At 36.2% G+C, this 15,815-nt stretch overlaps 2 protein-coding genes across 2 annotated transcripts; both read left to right on the top strand.

Annotated features, from left to right (window-relative positions):
* Window positions 1-3,835, top strand: LOC146157233 (methyltransferase-like protein 27). The gene is made up of 4 exons (XM_083388136.1): window positions 1-226; window positions 711-828; window positions 1,486-1,600; window positions 3,623-3,835. The coding sequence occupies exons 1-4, from the start codon at window positions 1-3 to the stop codon at window positions 3,833-3,835; spliced, it is 672 nt and encodes a 223-aa protein (XP_083244262.1).
* Window positions 3,836-6,876: 3,041 nt separating this feature from the next.
* On the top strand, window positions 6,877-10,469 carry LOC146157232 (methyltransferase-like protein 27). Its single transcript, XM_083388135.1, has 4 exons — window positions 6,877-7,102; window positions 7,588-7,705; window positions 8,395-8,509; window positions 10,257-10,469. Exons 1-4 carry the CDS (start codon window positions 6,877-6,879, stop codon window positions 10,467-10,469), a joined length of 672 nt encoding a protein of 223 aa, XP_083244261.1.
* The last annotated feature ends 5,346 nt before the right edge of the window (window positions 10,470-15,815 follow it).

The raw sequence follows: 15,815 nt of genomic DNA, 5'->3' as shown, positions 1-15,815 counted from the left end.
ATGGGAAGCAACGCTAACGGAGCAGCTTTGAAAGCATTTAAAAGTTGCGAAAACCAGGTGACCGCCAGCACCGTTGAAAGGGTGCAAGCGGCCTACAGCTCGTGTGCTGAAAACTTTGATCAGGAAGCAATAGACCTTGGCGTTCGTGTACAACGAGAAGCTGCTCTCGTCTGTTTGAATCACATCAAGAATTGCAAAGCGAGATCGATTTTGGACGTTGCGGCAGGTAATATAGTCAGTCCTTGTTTTCTACGACGAAATAGTTTTTACCTTAATTTATTGTCTAGGATTACTTAGGTTGGCAGCAAAGTAAATAAATATTGTCTTTGGAATAAGGACATTTCTAAAAATCCTTTCACCCAACTTAATCAATAAGAAAAAATAGGAGAATTATTGCGCCACTTAGATTTTTATAATAGAAAGATACGTTGAAGAACAAGATCCATCGTAGCCTACTTAGCATTCATGTAATAAACCTTGTTAAAATTTTCTGCCAAAATTTAAATAATATCAGAGTTCTTCTTAAAGCAATATTTACATCCAAGATTCGAATTAGGGAAACAATGGAAAGGTGCAAAACTTATTTAATTTCGTGCAAAGTCAAGGGCTAAGTGTTTGATTGAAGAATCGAGTAAAGGTTTTTGAAATTTTGACTCGTTTTTGTCCTAACACCGATAATACGACATCTACCTAAACTATTAAGGTTACAGGAACTGGAGCGGTGGCATGTTATCTGCGTAAGATTGGAAACTTTGTGGGGTCAATTGACATTATGGACGCAAACATGGAAATGCTTTATGTTGCAAGTAAAAAAGACCTGAATTTACGGTATATGTTTTTGTTTAATTATTAAAAATGGTCATCTTATATTGTCACCTGTCAGTGACCTACAAATGGACCCAAGCCATAAGACTGAAATAACAACAACATCAACGTCGAATTAATACACAGTTAGGAATAAGACAGAAGATGACTAAAAGCTAATAGTCGTAGTACCGTCTAAATCGGAATAAGTCCTAAACCCGTCGGAATAAGACCTAAATGGTTAGCCCCAAACTCTACCCCCAAGTACATTACTAACTCCCCTAATAATTTTTAACCCATTTTCTAGCCCAACCCATTACCCACCAATAACCTCGTCCCCCTCGAAAAAAAAAATGGAAACAAAATCAAGGGCTAAAACAGCGGCGCCCTAACGGCGCCAGTGAAACTAGGGCATCCAAACGACGACACCAAAACGGACGATGCCAGACCGACGGCCATTCAGTGGTTATTTTGAACATTTAGGCCTCAATCCGATGAATTTGGAACGGAATCCGGCAGATTTACGTCTTATTCAGACGATTTCCATCTTGAATATTACGGCGTCTTTGACTTTATTATGTCGTTGATCTTAATACTATGGTTTTATAGATTTTGTTGTTGCTGTTTAGGTCTTATTGTGTTTCCCCACAAACACCTAATTTAAACAATATTTCATCAAAGGACTATTACTTGTCATTGGATAGAAGAAGACCTTCCATTTCGTGAGAATTCGTACGATGCTGTAACCTCCATTGGATCCTTGTTTCCAAATCATCTGCCAGTTCAATCCGTTAAAGTATGTGTGTAGATCTTGCATTAACTTTTGGAACGGAAACCAACTTGTGTAGATTACATACCGTACCTAAATTAAATATCCTCACAAGACTTGACAATAATTAGGTTCAGGTCAGTCCAAAAATGACAATCAGTTATCAAGAATTCCAAAACATTTTAAAATTAATATGCAATTTTGTGGTCCTCTACCATAATAGGCTACGGGCGTGCTATCAGGAATATGTAATGCTTTCACTCGATGACTCGATTTAAGTCACTGTTTTGGCTTGACTTGACTTAAAAGTATTCGAACAAAGCTCAGTTGGATAGCTCAGTTGGTAGAGCGACGGTCCCGGCTTGACCGGAGGTCGTGAGTTCGAACCTCACTGCAGGCCAGTTGTTTTTCTGGCTTGCTCTGCTTGCATCATAGATCGACAGATTCGTCGAGTCTGCGATTGCTTTTCGGTGTACTATTGATACGGAAGCCGTAATCGTTGGTCATAAAGCAAATTCCGAGGGGCTAGATCACAGATGTTATTAAACACATATGTTTGTGTGTGTCTTTCATTATTCGAACAAATGATTTGACTTGAACTTGAGTCATTAGATCTCATGACTTGGATTAAAATCAAGTTGTTTTATTTAATATTTTTGTAAAAATGGGATTATTTATCTTGATTTTGCACTGAACCTATTAGATTGCCACATGTTGTCTTATTGCTATTTTTTTAGTGATGTCATTGTTTAGAATCAGACGATTTTATAAATGTAATTGGCTTAAAGTTTTATTTTTATATTAGTGATTGGCTTGAAGATGACTTGATCTATAATAAATTGACTTGGACATAACTAGGATAACTGATGTGACTTTGACTCGGACTTTGTTATTTGTTGAATAGACTTGACTTGGACAACACAATGATTTTTGAATTATTTCAAAAAAATAAAAATAAAATATTTTCTTTACAAAAATGATGTGTAGTAGTTTCAAAGGCCCTGGTAAGGAACGATGTTTGACTTAAACTAGAAAAACGAATTATTAAAACTAAAAATATGCACCTATTTTGTCAAACTTGATATCTTTTAGTGATACAATTGCTTTTGTTTAACATAGGCCCTTTTACAAAGTAAGCTTTAAACTTTTATAATTTTTGTGTATCATCAAGCGAGTATATAATAAGGCAAAAGTTAGGGGACCAAAAACGAAAACAAAATTTTAAAATCTCACTGATGTCAAAGTTGTCAAGTTCTGATCAGTTGGGTGAAACTTAATCCCTTCTATATATGCTTTGGTAGCGGACGCCATAGCAATGCTTCACAATGAATATAGAGCGATCCTATGCGATAACAAATGAAGTCATTACTCAACTCAAACAAGCGAAAAATATAAAACTCGGAGCGGATCGTGATTATAAGTCCAATTTGGTAAAACGTTAGTTAACTCCGCTTGTTAACCTTTTACTTTATGATAGATTTTAACTTTTCGATCACTGCATATAATGTCAAATTATGGTTTAAATTACAATATCAATTCGATATCGGATAGGCACCGATACCACTCTGATATCGGACGAATACCGAAACCGCTACTTAGCATCGGGCTCCGAACCGATATTGTCTAACATCCCTCGCTCACCACATATTCCTTGAAATGTCAAAATTGCCGTGCAAAATTTCCTACTTTAATAGTTTTTTTATTTATCCTAATAGGGTTAAATATAACATGAATAAAGTGAACTTTTGCAAAGTGATAAGTTGCAAGACTGCTGTTTATGCTTTTATCTGCTTCAAGATTACATTTGGATATAAATAGGTGATGGTGGAAAAGTAAAGCTACTTAATGTATGAAAAAGCTTTCTATTGATTACCGGCAAAGATCGTGGGACACATATATAATATATACATATATATATATATATATATATGTATATATATAAAGTATGAATAAATAATCTGGTTTTGACAGAGCCACACTGCCTTGATACCGAGAACACATATAAGTAGGCTACATATAAATCTACAAAGTCCCTTATTGTTTGCACAGGGAATGCTGAAGGTTGTGAAACGCGGAGGATTCCTGATCTTCAACCTGAGGAACAGACACGCCGGAGATGACATCTACATTGGCGAGTTGCAGGAGATGGCGGATGAATGGATAACAGACAAAGTGCTCGAGCTGGTTAAAGTCAAGGAGTTTCTTCACTTGGCAAATGTTGACGATTTGCTAACTCAACTCTATGTTTATCGCAAACTTTAAACTGTGTTAAGCATGTGGAATGCAATATTGCTTTCTTTCGCAAAGAAATGGTTTACCTAGGTTATTATATAGAACAGCAAATATATTAGGTTAATTTTTCTAAATTCTTCCGGTGTTTTATTTAAACTCATTGACTGTGACCAAGCTATCGACGAAATGGATGTCTTAAAAGGTTATTAAAGTTCTTTCCTTGACTAACACTAATGACTAACATTCCCAAACACTTTGTAAATGAACGACGATTACATCGTTAACATTGTGTCAGATTTGTTTGTGCAGCCACATCATGTTCAACACCACCAAGAGTAAAACAAGATAAAAGTTCGATTACCAACGAACAATACAAAAAGCGAAAAGGGTGACGACGCACAATTAAGATTTTATAACGATAATATTGAAGTTGTACTATTGATACTCGTTTGATACTGGGGTGGTATCGGTGCCGATCTGATATCTGGTTAATATAGGAAATTTATTCTTGGTTTGCGATACAACTATTTTAATTCCAAATGTATATTTATCAAGAAATGGTTAATAACTAGAGGAAACTGAATTTCCTAACGCTGAAGCAAATACTGACGCTTTTATGTGAAAAAATGGCTTTGAAAATATCAATTTCATCTATTTTGAGCATGTAGTTATGAGGTTGTTTCGTAGCGGAGTGGATCTAAAAACTTGCGCAAATAATCGCGGTATTGGTTAAAATAAAATGTCAAAGATCACAATTCCCTATAGGTATAAGTATTATGTAAATTAAAAGATTACATTACATGTTTAGATTTTGCTACACAAATAGGTTTGTGTTTTGAAGCTTGAACGCACAATAAACCGTGCTGTGAAAGCATTCATTATCTTCTGTGCTTGGTGATGACCCGATGTTAAACCAAAACATCAACTTCCTATTATAGCTGTGAGTCAATAGCTTTATTATCATTACTTGCACGTGTATATCGAAATCCGAGCAAGGGAGGTAACCCCTTTATATTATTCTAATGTTAGCGTTTAGAAGCGTCAGGAATTGTTGTTCTTTATTACTTTTAACAGATTTATTTGGTCGCCCAAGGCGCTTGTCACAATTAGGCAGTTTTTGTTTTTTGATAGCTTTGAGTAAATTTTACGAGGCTTTTCTGCATTACCTAAGACCGAATGTAACAAATTGCACAGCAAATCAAGTTTTAAGTTGTTTTAACAAATAGAAAGTAAGAATCAAACCAGTCGAAGCCATCGCTGTGTTACGTACTATCCGGGTTGTTTGTATTGGAATCTAAAACTTCCTGTAATTCCTGACATAATTTAGTAAACAACAAAATACAATCGTAGCCAGGAACTTTTTTACCTGTGAAAAACTAAAGAAAGCGGCCAAACGAATTAGTCAACAAAAACAGTCTAGCTATTATAACCTACGTATAACTTAAAGAAAAGCACATGTTTTACCTTACTTCATATGTCAAGTTCTTGTTTCGAGGCTAAAGTTACCATTCGGGTCTACTAAAATATTTGAAGCGTTGAAACAAATGTTCAACCAAAAATGTTTAATCTTGTTTAGGCACATAACACTATACTGCTGACTTGGATGCCATCAAATTAAATATGTATATAGCTTGACAAAGTTCGCCAAAATAAATTACAAAAGCAAGGGGGGGGGGGGGGGGGGGGCATACACTATCCAATTGACCCCAGTGGCGTATCTAGGGGGGCGGGAGTTCTTACCTCCCTTTTTGTAAGTGATATTATCGTTTTTTGTTCGTTTTTGACATGGTTTATCAAACTGTTCGAAGCGGCGTGCTGTTTAAGTAATTGGGTCACGCGTCTTAATCTAATGCGAAACCAAAATCGAGCGCAAAACGCCGTTTTTCGTCTTTAGTTTGGTCGACTGTAAACGCTGGATAGTTTTTCTCTTTCATTATTTGTTTAGGTTTAGGTTGACTGATTAGCAAGTGTGTATTCGACAATTGACAACGCTAAGTCAAACCTTCTTTCTTTTATACTCGCTAAAAAACGTCGAGTTATACGCAGTATGTTGCTCGCTGTTCGGTCTCTGCGCTAATATCCGATGTTGGTGTAACATCGACATTTGTTTAACTGAAGCAGATTCTTAAAAGGAGGTATAATGGTGACTGTCGTGTGCGTTTCAAAGCCTCCAATTTTAAGTAATGATAGTTAACGCAAAATTATGCTCTTTAAGCATAACTAACACCACGTGCTGTGCAATGGACACGACTTATTTCCCCCCAATCGCAGCTTGTAATTTAGCTGACTTGGCACACAGCTCGGCGCAGATGTTGCGCTGATCCTGGCATAATAAAACCCGGTAAAAACGATCTTCGTTTAGTATTGCACGTGGTTAAAGGCATGCTTGTAATTTAGCGCTAGTTCCGTTCATGGAACTTGAAAACTGCGCTTCTGATAGTCGAATTATGTATGATTCTACTACAATTAATCACACATACTTTACGGTCTTGGTTTATTTTTTCGCCTGAAGTTACCGATTGAAAACTGTGATTTCGCAGCTGGCGCCTGACAGGATTTTCGACGACGCACGTGGACGTATTTGGCTGTTTCTGAGTTTTTTTTATCACGGCTTGCAATCACCATTCTATAACGTCATACTGCCACTGTTTTATGACGTCATTATTCACTAACGTCAGACGAAAAGTAGGAGAAAAGTTAAAAATTCAGACGCCCTTTTTGATTTTCCGGTTACGCCCCTGATTGCCCCCCCCTGGTAAATTTTCTGCGGGCGCCCCTGGCCATATCGTATTTACGTGTAAGTGCTAACTGGATACAACACGCAAAACTTGAGTCCTTCTTTAAATATATTGAAAAGTTTCAAATTTGGACGATCACGCACTTTGTTCGTCATGTTACAATTGTGTTCAAAAATACTTGGCTAAAAAATGGCTCTTAGTGCCACTATTCCTGGAAGCAACTATCAGATTTTTCCCAAAACTATAAAGTAATATAGCGAATCAATTAGAATAACGAACCACAAAAAGCACTGCTGTAGAAATCAAGTAAACCCTAATTGGCAATTACTGAGGATGGAAAGCAACGCTAACGGAGCAGCTCTGAAAGCCTTCAAAAGTTGCGAAAACCAGGTGACCGCCAGCACCGTTGAAAGGGTGCAAGCGGCCTACAGCTCGTTTGCTGAAAACTTTGATCAGGAAGCAATAGACCTTGGCGTTCGTGTACAACGCGAAGCTGCTCTCGTCTGTTTGAATCACATCAAGAATTGCAAAGCGAGCTCGATTTTGGACGTTGCGGCAGGTAATATAGTCGGTCCTTGTTTTCTACGACGAAATAGTTTTTACCTTAATTTATTGTCTAGGATTACTTAGGTTGGCAGCAAAGTAAATAAATGTTGTCTTTGGAATAAGGACATTTCTAAAAATCCTTTCACCCAACTTAATCAATAAGAAAAAAATAGGAGAATTATTGCGCCACTTAGATTTTTATAATAGAAAGATACGTTGAAGAACAAGATCCATCGTAGCCTACTTAGCATTCATGTAATAAACCTTGTTAAAATTTTCTGCCAAAATTTAAATAATATCAGAGTTCTTCTTAAAGCAATATTTACATCCAAGATTCGAATTAGGGAAAGAATGGAAAGGTGCAAAACTTATTTAATTTCGTGCAAAGTCGAGGGCTAAGTGTTTGATTGAAGAATCGAGTAAAGGTTTTTGAAATTTTGACTCGTTTTTGTCCTAACACCGATAATACGACATCTACCTAAACTATTAAGGTTACAGGAACTGGAGCGGTGGCATGTTATCTGCGTAAGATTGGAAACTTTGTTGGGTCAATTGACATTATGGACGCAAACATGGAAATGCTTTATGTTGCAAGTAAAAAAGACCTGAATTTACGGTATATGTTTTTGTTTAATTATTAAAAATGGTCATGTTATATTGTCACCTGTTAGTGACCTACAAATGGACCCAAGCCATAAGACCGAAATAACAACAACATCAACGTCGAATTAATACACAGTTAGGAATAAGACAGAAGATGACTAAAAGCTAATAGTCGTAGTGCCGTCTAAATCGGAATAAGTCCCAAACCCGTCGGAAGAAGACCTAAATGGTCAGCCCCAAACTCTACCCCCAAGTACATTACTAACTCCCCTAATCATTTTTAACCCATTTTCTAGCCCAACCCATTACCCACCAATAACCTCGACCCCCTCGAAAAAAAAAATGGAAACAAAATCAAGGGCTAAAACAGCGGCGCCCTAACGGCGCCGGTAAAACTAGGGCATCCAAACGACGACACCAAAACGGACGATGCCAGACCGACGGCCCCCGATCGCCCTCTACCCTCTAACTTGAACAGTTTCAGTGGTTATTTTGAACATTTAGGCCTCAATCCGATGAATTTGGAACGGAATCCGGCAGATTTACGTCTTATTCAGACGATTTCCATCTTGAATATTACGGCGTCTTTGACTTTATTATGTCGTTGATCTTAATACTATGGTTTTATAGATTTTGTTGTTGCTGTTTAGGTCTTATTGTGTTTCCCCACAAACACCTAATTTAAACAATATTTCATCAAAGGACTATTACTTGTCATTGGATAGAAGAAGACCTTCCATTTCGTGAGAATTCGTATGATGCTGTAACCTCCATTGGATCCTTGTTTCCAAATCATCTGCCAATGCAATCCGTTAAAGTATGTGTGTAGATCTTGCATTAACTTTTGGAACGGAAACCAACTTGTGTAGACTTACATACCGTACCTAAATTAAATATCCTCACAAGACTTGACAATAATTAGGTTCAGGTCAGTCCAAAAATGACAATCAGTTATCAAGAATTCCAAAACATTTTAAAATTAATATGCAATTTTGTGGTCCTCTACCATAATAGGCTACGGGCGTGCTATCAGGAATATGTAATGCTTTCACTCGATGACTCGATTTAAGTCACTGTTTCGGCTTGACTTGACTTAAAAGTATTCGAACAAATGATTTGACTTGAACTTGAGTCATTAGATCTCATGACTTGGAATAAAATCAAGTGTTTTTATTTAATATTTTTGTAAAAATGGGATTATTTATCTTGATTTTGCACTAAACCTATTAGATTGCCACATGTTGTCTTATTGCTATTTTTTAGTGAAGTCATTGTTTAGAATCAGACGATTTTATAAATGTAATTGGCTTAAAGTTTTATTTTTATATTAGTGATTGGCTTGAAGATGACTTGATCTATAATAAATTGACTTGGACATAACTAGGACAACTGATGTGACTTTGACTTGGACTTTGTTATTTGTTGAATAGACTTGACTTGGACAACACAATGATTTTTAAATTATTTAAAAAAAAATAAAAATAAAATATTTTCTTTACAAAAATGATGTGTAGTAGTTTCAAAGGCCCTGGTAAGGAACGATGTTTGACTTAAACTAGAAAAACGAATTATTAAAACTAAAAATATGCACCTATTTTGTCAAACTTGATATCTTTTAGTGATACAATTGCTTTTGTTTAACATAGGCCCTTTTATAAAGTAAGCTTTAAACTTTTATATTTTTTGTGTATCATCAAGCGAGTATATAATAAGGCAAAAGTTAGGGGACCAAAAACGAAAACAAAATTTTAAAATCTCACTGATGTCAAAGTTGTCAAGTTCTGATCAGTTGGGTGAAACTTAATCCCTTCTATATATGCTTTGGTAGCGGACGCCATAGCAATGCTTCACAATGAATATAGAGCGATCCTATCCGGTACCAAATGAAGTCATTACTCAACTCAAACAAGCGAAAAATATAAAACTCGGAGCGGATCGTGATTATAAGTCCAATTTGGTAAAACGTTAGTTAACTCCGCTTGTTAACCTTTTACTTTATGATAGATTTTAACTTTTCAATCACTGCATATAATGTCAAATTATGGTTTAAATTACAATATCAATTCGATATCGGATAGGCACCGATACCACTCTGATATCGGACGAATACCGAAACCGCTACTTAGCATCGGGCTCCGAACCGATATTGTCTAACATCCCTCGCTCACCACATATTCCTTGAAATGTCAAAATTGCCGTGCAAAATTTCCTACTTTAATAGTTTTTTTATTTATCCTAATAGGGTTAAATATAACATGAATAAAGTGAACTTTTGCAAAGTGATAAGTTGCAAGACTGCTGTTTATGCTTTTATCTGCTTCAAGATTACATTTGGATATAAATAGGTGATGGTGAAAAAGTAAAGCTACTTAATGTATGAAAAAGCTTTCTATTGATTACCGGCAAAGATCGTGGGACACATATATAATATATACATATATATATATATATATATAAAGTATGAATAAATAATCTGGTTTTGACAGAGCCACACTGCCTTGACACCGAGAACACATATAAGTAGGCTACATATAAATCTACAAAGTCCCTTATTGTTTGCACAGGGAATGCTGAAGGTTGTGAAACGCGGAGGATTCCTGATTTTCAACCTAAGGAATAGACACGCCGGAGATGACATCTACATTGGCGAGTTGCAGGAGATGGCGGATGAATGGATAACAGACAAAGTGCTCGAGCTGGTTGAAGTCAAGGAGTTTCTTCACTTGGCAAATGTTGACGATTTGCTAACTCAACTCTATGTTTATCGCAAACTTTAAACTGTGTTAAGCATGTGGAATGCAATATTGCTTTCTTTCGCAAAGAAATGGTTTACCTAGGTTATTATATAGAACAGCAAATATATTAGGTTAATTTTTCTAAATTCTTCCGGTGTTTTATTTAAACTCATTGACTGTGACCAAGCTATCGACGAAATGGATGTCTTAAAAGGTTATTAAAGTTCTTTCCTTGACTAACACTAATGACTAACATTCCCAAACACTTTGTAAATGAACGACGATTACATCGTTGACATTGTGTCAGATTTGTTTGTGCAGCCACATCATGTTCAACACCACCAAGGGTAAAACAAGATAAAAGTACGATCACCAACGAACAATACAAAAAGCGAAAAGGGTGACGACGCACAATTAAGATTTTATAACGATAATATTGAAGTTGTACTATTGATACTCGTTTGATACTGGGGTGGTATCGGCGCCGATCTGATATCTGGTTAATATAGGAATTTTATTCTTGGTTTGCGATACAACTATTTTAATTCCAAATGTATATTTATCAAGAAATGGTTAATAACTAGAGGAAACTGAATTTCCTAACGCTGAAGCAAATACTGACGCTTTTATGTGAAAAAATGGCTTTGAAAATATCAATTTCATCTATTTTGAGCATGTAGTTATGAGGTTGTTTCGTAGCGGAGTGGATCTAAAAACTTGCGCAAATAATCGCGGTATTGGTTAAAATAAAATGTCAAAGATCACAATTCCCTATAGGTATAAGTATTATGTAAATTAAAAGATTACATTACATGTTTAGATTTTGCTACACAAATAGGTTTGTGTTTTGAAGCTTGAACGCACAATAAACCGTGCTGTGAAAGCATTCATTATCTTCTGTGCTTGGTGATGACCCGATGTTAAACCAAAACATCAACTTCCTATTATAGCTGTGAGTCAATAGCTTTATTATCATTACTTGCACGTGTATATCGAAATCCGAGCAAGGGAGGTAACCCCTTTATATTATTCTAATGTTAGCGTTTAGAAGCGTCAGGAATTGTTGTTCTTTATTACTTTTAACAGATTTATTTGGTCGCCCAAGGCGCTTGTCACAATTAGGCAGTTTTTGTTTTTTGATAGCTTTGAGAAGATTTTACGAGGCTTTTCTGCATTACCTAAGACCGAATGTAACAAATTGCACAACAAATCAAGTTTTAAGTTGTTTTAACAAATAGAAAGTAAGAATCAAACCAGTCGAAGCTATCGCTGTGTTACGTACTATCCGGGTTGTATGTATTGCAATCTAAACCGTCCTGTAATTCCTGACATAATTTAGTAAACAACAAAATACAATTGTAGCCAGGAACTTTTTTACCTGTGCAAAACTAAAGAAAGCGGCCAAACGAATTAGTCAACAAAAACAGTCTAGCCATTATAACCTGCGTATACCTTAAAGAAAGCATTTGTTTTAAATTACTTCATATGTCAAGTTCATATTTCGAGGCTGAAGTCCAATTCGGGTCTACTAAAATATTTAAAACGTTAAAACAAATGTCCAACCAAAAATGTTTAAACTTGCTTTAAGCACATAAAACTACTGCTGGCTTGGAAGCCATATATAGTTTGACAAAGTTCGATAAAATAAAATACCAAAGCTGTCGAAAATACTGTTACTATATTGGAAAAGATTACGTAATAGAGTTGCGTGGTGAAAAACAGGATACCGATATATAAGGAAACAGGTGTGCCATATCGTATTTACGTGTGAGTGCTACTGGATAGAGCAGGGGTGGGCAAATGTATTCAATGGAAGAGCCATTTGCTGAAAATACAAGCACCAAAGAGCCTCAAAATTATTTCAATACAAAACGGTAAACAATGCAAGGCCAGCCGCAATGATAACAGAATGGTAATATAACAAAACGGTAATAATCAACACAATAATAACGGTAATAGCAAAATAATACGCACAATATTTATTAATGTCAGTATTTTGTTAACTAACTCTTCGGACTCTATGTCTAGTGTTACGTCATAAACGAAATACTGGCCTATATAAAAAAAAGAAAAAGAGAGAAACGTTTATAAACGGTACTCTTGGTAACCTTTACAATTTTTTTTGAAATTTTACGATTCAACTAGAAGAGAAATGCTGACCCTTCTATGTGAAAAAATAGCTTTGAAAATATCAATTTTATCTATTTTGAGCAAGTAATTATTAGGTTATTTCGTAGCGGATTGGTTCTAAAATCTTTTGTGCAAAACATCGCGGTATTGGTTAAAATAATATGTCAGAGATCACAATTCCCTATAGGTAAGTATTATGTAAATTAAAAGATTACATTACATGTTTAGATTTTGCTACACAAATAGGTTTGTGTTTTGAAGCTTGAACGCACAATAAACCGTGCTGTGAAAGCATTCATTATCTTCTGTGCTTGGTGATGACCCGATGTTAAACCAAAACATCAACTTCCTATTATAGCTGTGAGTCAACAGCTTTATTATCATTACTTGCACGTGTATATCGAAATCCGAGCAAGGGAGGTAACCCCTTTATATTATTCTAATGTTAGCGTTTAGAAGCGTCAAGGAATTGTTGTTCTTTATTACTTTTAACAGATTTATTTGGTCGCCCAAGGCGCTTGTCACAATTAGGCAGTTTTTGTTTTTTGATAGCTTTGAGTAAATTTTACGAGGCTTTTCTGCATTACCTAAGACCGAATGTAACAAATTGCACAACAAATCAAGTTTTAAGTTGTTTTAACAAATAGAAAGTAAGAATCAAACCAGTCGAAGCCATCGCTGTGTTACGTGCTATCCGGGTTGTATGTATTGCAATCTAAAACTTCCTGTAATTCCTGACATAATTTAGTAAAGAACAAAAAAACAATCGTAGCCAGGAACTTTTTTACCTGTGAAAAACTAAAGAAAGCGGCCTAAAGAATTAGTCAACAAAAAGAGTCTAGCTATTATAACCTACGTATAACTTAAAGAAAAGCACATGTTTTACCTTACTTCATATGTCAAGTTATTGTTTCGAGGCTAAAGTTACCATTCGGGTCTACTAAAATATTTGAAGCGTTGAAACAAATGTTCAACCAAAAATGTTTAATCTGGTTTAGGCACATAACACTACTGCTGACTTGGATGCCATCAAACTAAATATGTATATAGCTTGACAAAGTTCGCCAAAATAAATTACAAAACCTATCAAAAATACTGTAACTATATTGGAAATTTCAAATATGATGTGATTTGTTTTTATAATTTTTTACAAACGACGTAAAAACAGGATACCGATATATGAGAAAACAGCTGTGTCATATCCATGGGCGCCCGCACGGGGGGGCAAGGGGGGGCATACACTATCCATTGACCCCAGTGGCGTATCTAGGGGGGCGGGAGTTCTTACCCCCCTTTTTGTAAGTGATATTATCGTTTTTTGTTCGTTTTTGACATGGTTTATCAAACTGTTCGAAGCGGCGTGCTGTTTAAGTAATTGGGTCACGCGTCCTAATCTAATGCGAAACCAAAATCGAGTTATACGCAGTATGTTGCTCGCTGTTCGGTCTCTGCGCTAATATCCGATGTTGGTGTAACATCGACATTTGTTTAACTTAAGGAGATTCTTCAAAGGAGGTATAATGGTGACTGTCGTGTGCGTTTTAAAGCCTCCATTTTTAAGTATTGATAGTTAACGCAAAATTATGCTCTTTAAGCATAACTAACACCACGTGCTGTGCAATGGACACAACTTATTTCCCCTCAATCGCAGCTTGTAATTTAGCTGACTTGGCACACAGCTCGGCGCAGATGTTGCGCTGATCCTGGCATAATAAAACCCGGTAAAAACGATCTTCGTTTAGTATTGCACGTGGTTAAAGGCACGCTTGTAATTTAGCGCTAGTTCCGTTCATGGAACTTGAAAACTGCGCTTCTGATAGTAGAATTATGTATGATTCTACTACAATTAATCACACATACTTTACGGTCTTGGTTTATTTTTTCGCCTGAAGTTAACGATTAAAAACTGTGATTTCGCAGCTGGCGCCTGACAGGATTTTCGACGACGCACGTGCTCGCTTTTGCTGGACGTATTTGGCTGTTTCTGAGTTTTTTTTATCACGGCTTGCAATCACCATTCTATGACGTCATACTGCCACTATTTTATGACATCATTATTCACTAACGTCAGACGAAAAGTAGGGGAATTCCCTAAGTTGAAAATTCAGACGCCCTTTTTGATTTTCCGGTTACGCCCCTGATTGCCCCCCCCCTGGTAAATTTTCTGCGGGCGCCCCTGGCCATATCGTATTTTCGTGTAAGTGCTAACTGAATACAACACGCAAAACTCCTTCTTTAAATATGTTGAAAAGTTTCAAATTTGAACGATCACGCACTTTGTTCGTCATGTTACAATTGTGTTCAAAAATACTTGGCTAAAAAATGGCTCTTAGTGCCAGTATTCCTGGAAGCAACTATCAGACTTTTCCCAAAACTATAAAGTAATATAGCGAATCAATTAGAATAACGAACCACAAAAAGCACTGCTGTAGAAATCAAGTAAACCCTAATTGGCAATTACTGAGGATGGAAAGCAACGCTAACGGAGCAGCTCTGAAAGCCTTCAAAAGTTGCGAAAACCAGGTGACCGCCAGCACCGTTGAAAGGGTGCAAGCGGCCTACAGCTCGTGTGCTGAAAACTTTGATCAGGAAGCAATAGACCTTGGCGTTCGTGTACAACGAGAAGCTGCTCTCGTCTGTTTGAATCACATCAAGAATTGCAAAGCGAGCTCGATTTTGGACGTTGCGGCAGGTAATATAGTCGGTCCTCGTTTTCTACGACGAAATAGTTTTTACCCTAATTTATTGTCTAGGATTACTTATAGGTTGACAGCAAAGTAAATAAATATTGTCTTTGGAATAAGGACATTTCTAAAAATCCTTTCACCCAACTTAATCAATAAGAAAAAAATAGGAGAATTATTGCGCCACTTGGATTTTTATAATAGAAAGATAGGTTGAAGAACAAGATCTATCGTAGCCTACTTAGCATTCATGTAATAAACCTTGTTAAAATTTTGTGCCAAAATTTAAATAATATCAGAGTTCTTCTTAAAGCAATATTTACATCCAAGATTCGTATTAGGGAAAGAATGGAAAGGTGCAAAACTTATTTAATTTCGTGCAAAGTCGAGGGCTAAGTGTTTGATTGAAGAATCGAGTAAAGGTTTTTGAAATTTTGACTCGTTTTTGTCCTAACACCGATAATACGACATCTACCTAAACTATTAATGTTACAGGAACTGGAGCGGTGGCATTTTATCTGCGTAAGACTGGAAACTTTGTTGGGTCAATTGACATTATGGACGCAAACATGGA

This window comes from Ascidiella aspersa, chromosome 4, assembly GCF_963924565.1.
Source record: "Ascidiella aspersa chromosome 4, kaAscAspe10.2, whole genome shotgun sequence".
NCBI lineage: Eukaryota > Metazoa > Chordata > Ascidiacea > Phlebobranchia > Ascidiidae > Ascidiella > Ascidiella aspersa.
The sequence above is the reverse complement of the archived record's forward strand: the minus strand, read 5'-3'. Positions and strand labels throughout refer to the sequence as shown.

Excerpts from the sequence above, each read along its gene's own strand:
- LOC146157232 (XM_083388135.1), top strand. The coding sequence starts at position 6,877 with ATGGAAAGCAACGCTAACGGAGCAGCTCTGAAAGCCTTCAAAAGTTGC. Across the intron at positions 7,103-7,587 it reads GATTTTGGACGTTGCGGCAG|GAACTGGAGCGGTGGCATGT; the intron begins GTAATATAGTCG and ends TTAAGGTTACAG. Across the intron at positions 8,510-10,256 it reads TGCCAATGCAATCCGTTAAA|GGAATGCTGAAGGTTGTGAA; the intron begins GTATGTGTGTAG and ends TTGTTTGCACAG.
- LOC146157233 (XM_083388136.1), top strand. The coding sequence starts at position 1 with ATGGGAAGCAACGCTAACGGAGCAGCTTTGAAAGCATTTAAAAGTTGC. Across the intron at positions 227-710 it reads GATTTTGGACGTTGCGGCAG|GAACTGGAGCGGTGGCATGT; the intron begins GTAATATAGTCA and ends TTAAGGTTACAG. Across the intron at positions 829-1,485 it reads AAAAAAGACCTGAATTTACG|GACTATTACTTGTCATTGGA; the intron begins GTATATGTTTTT and ends ATTTCATCAAAG.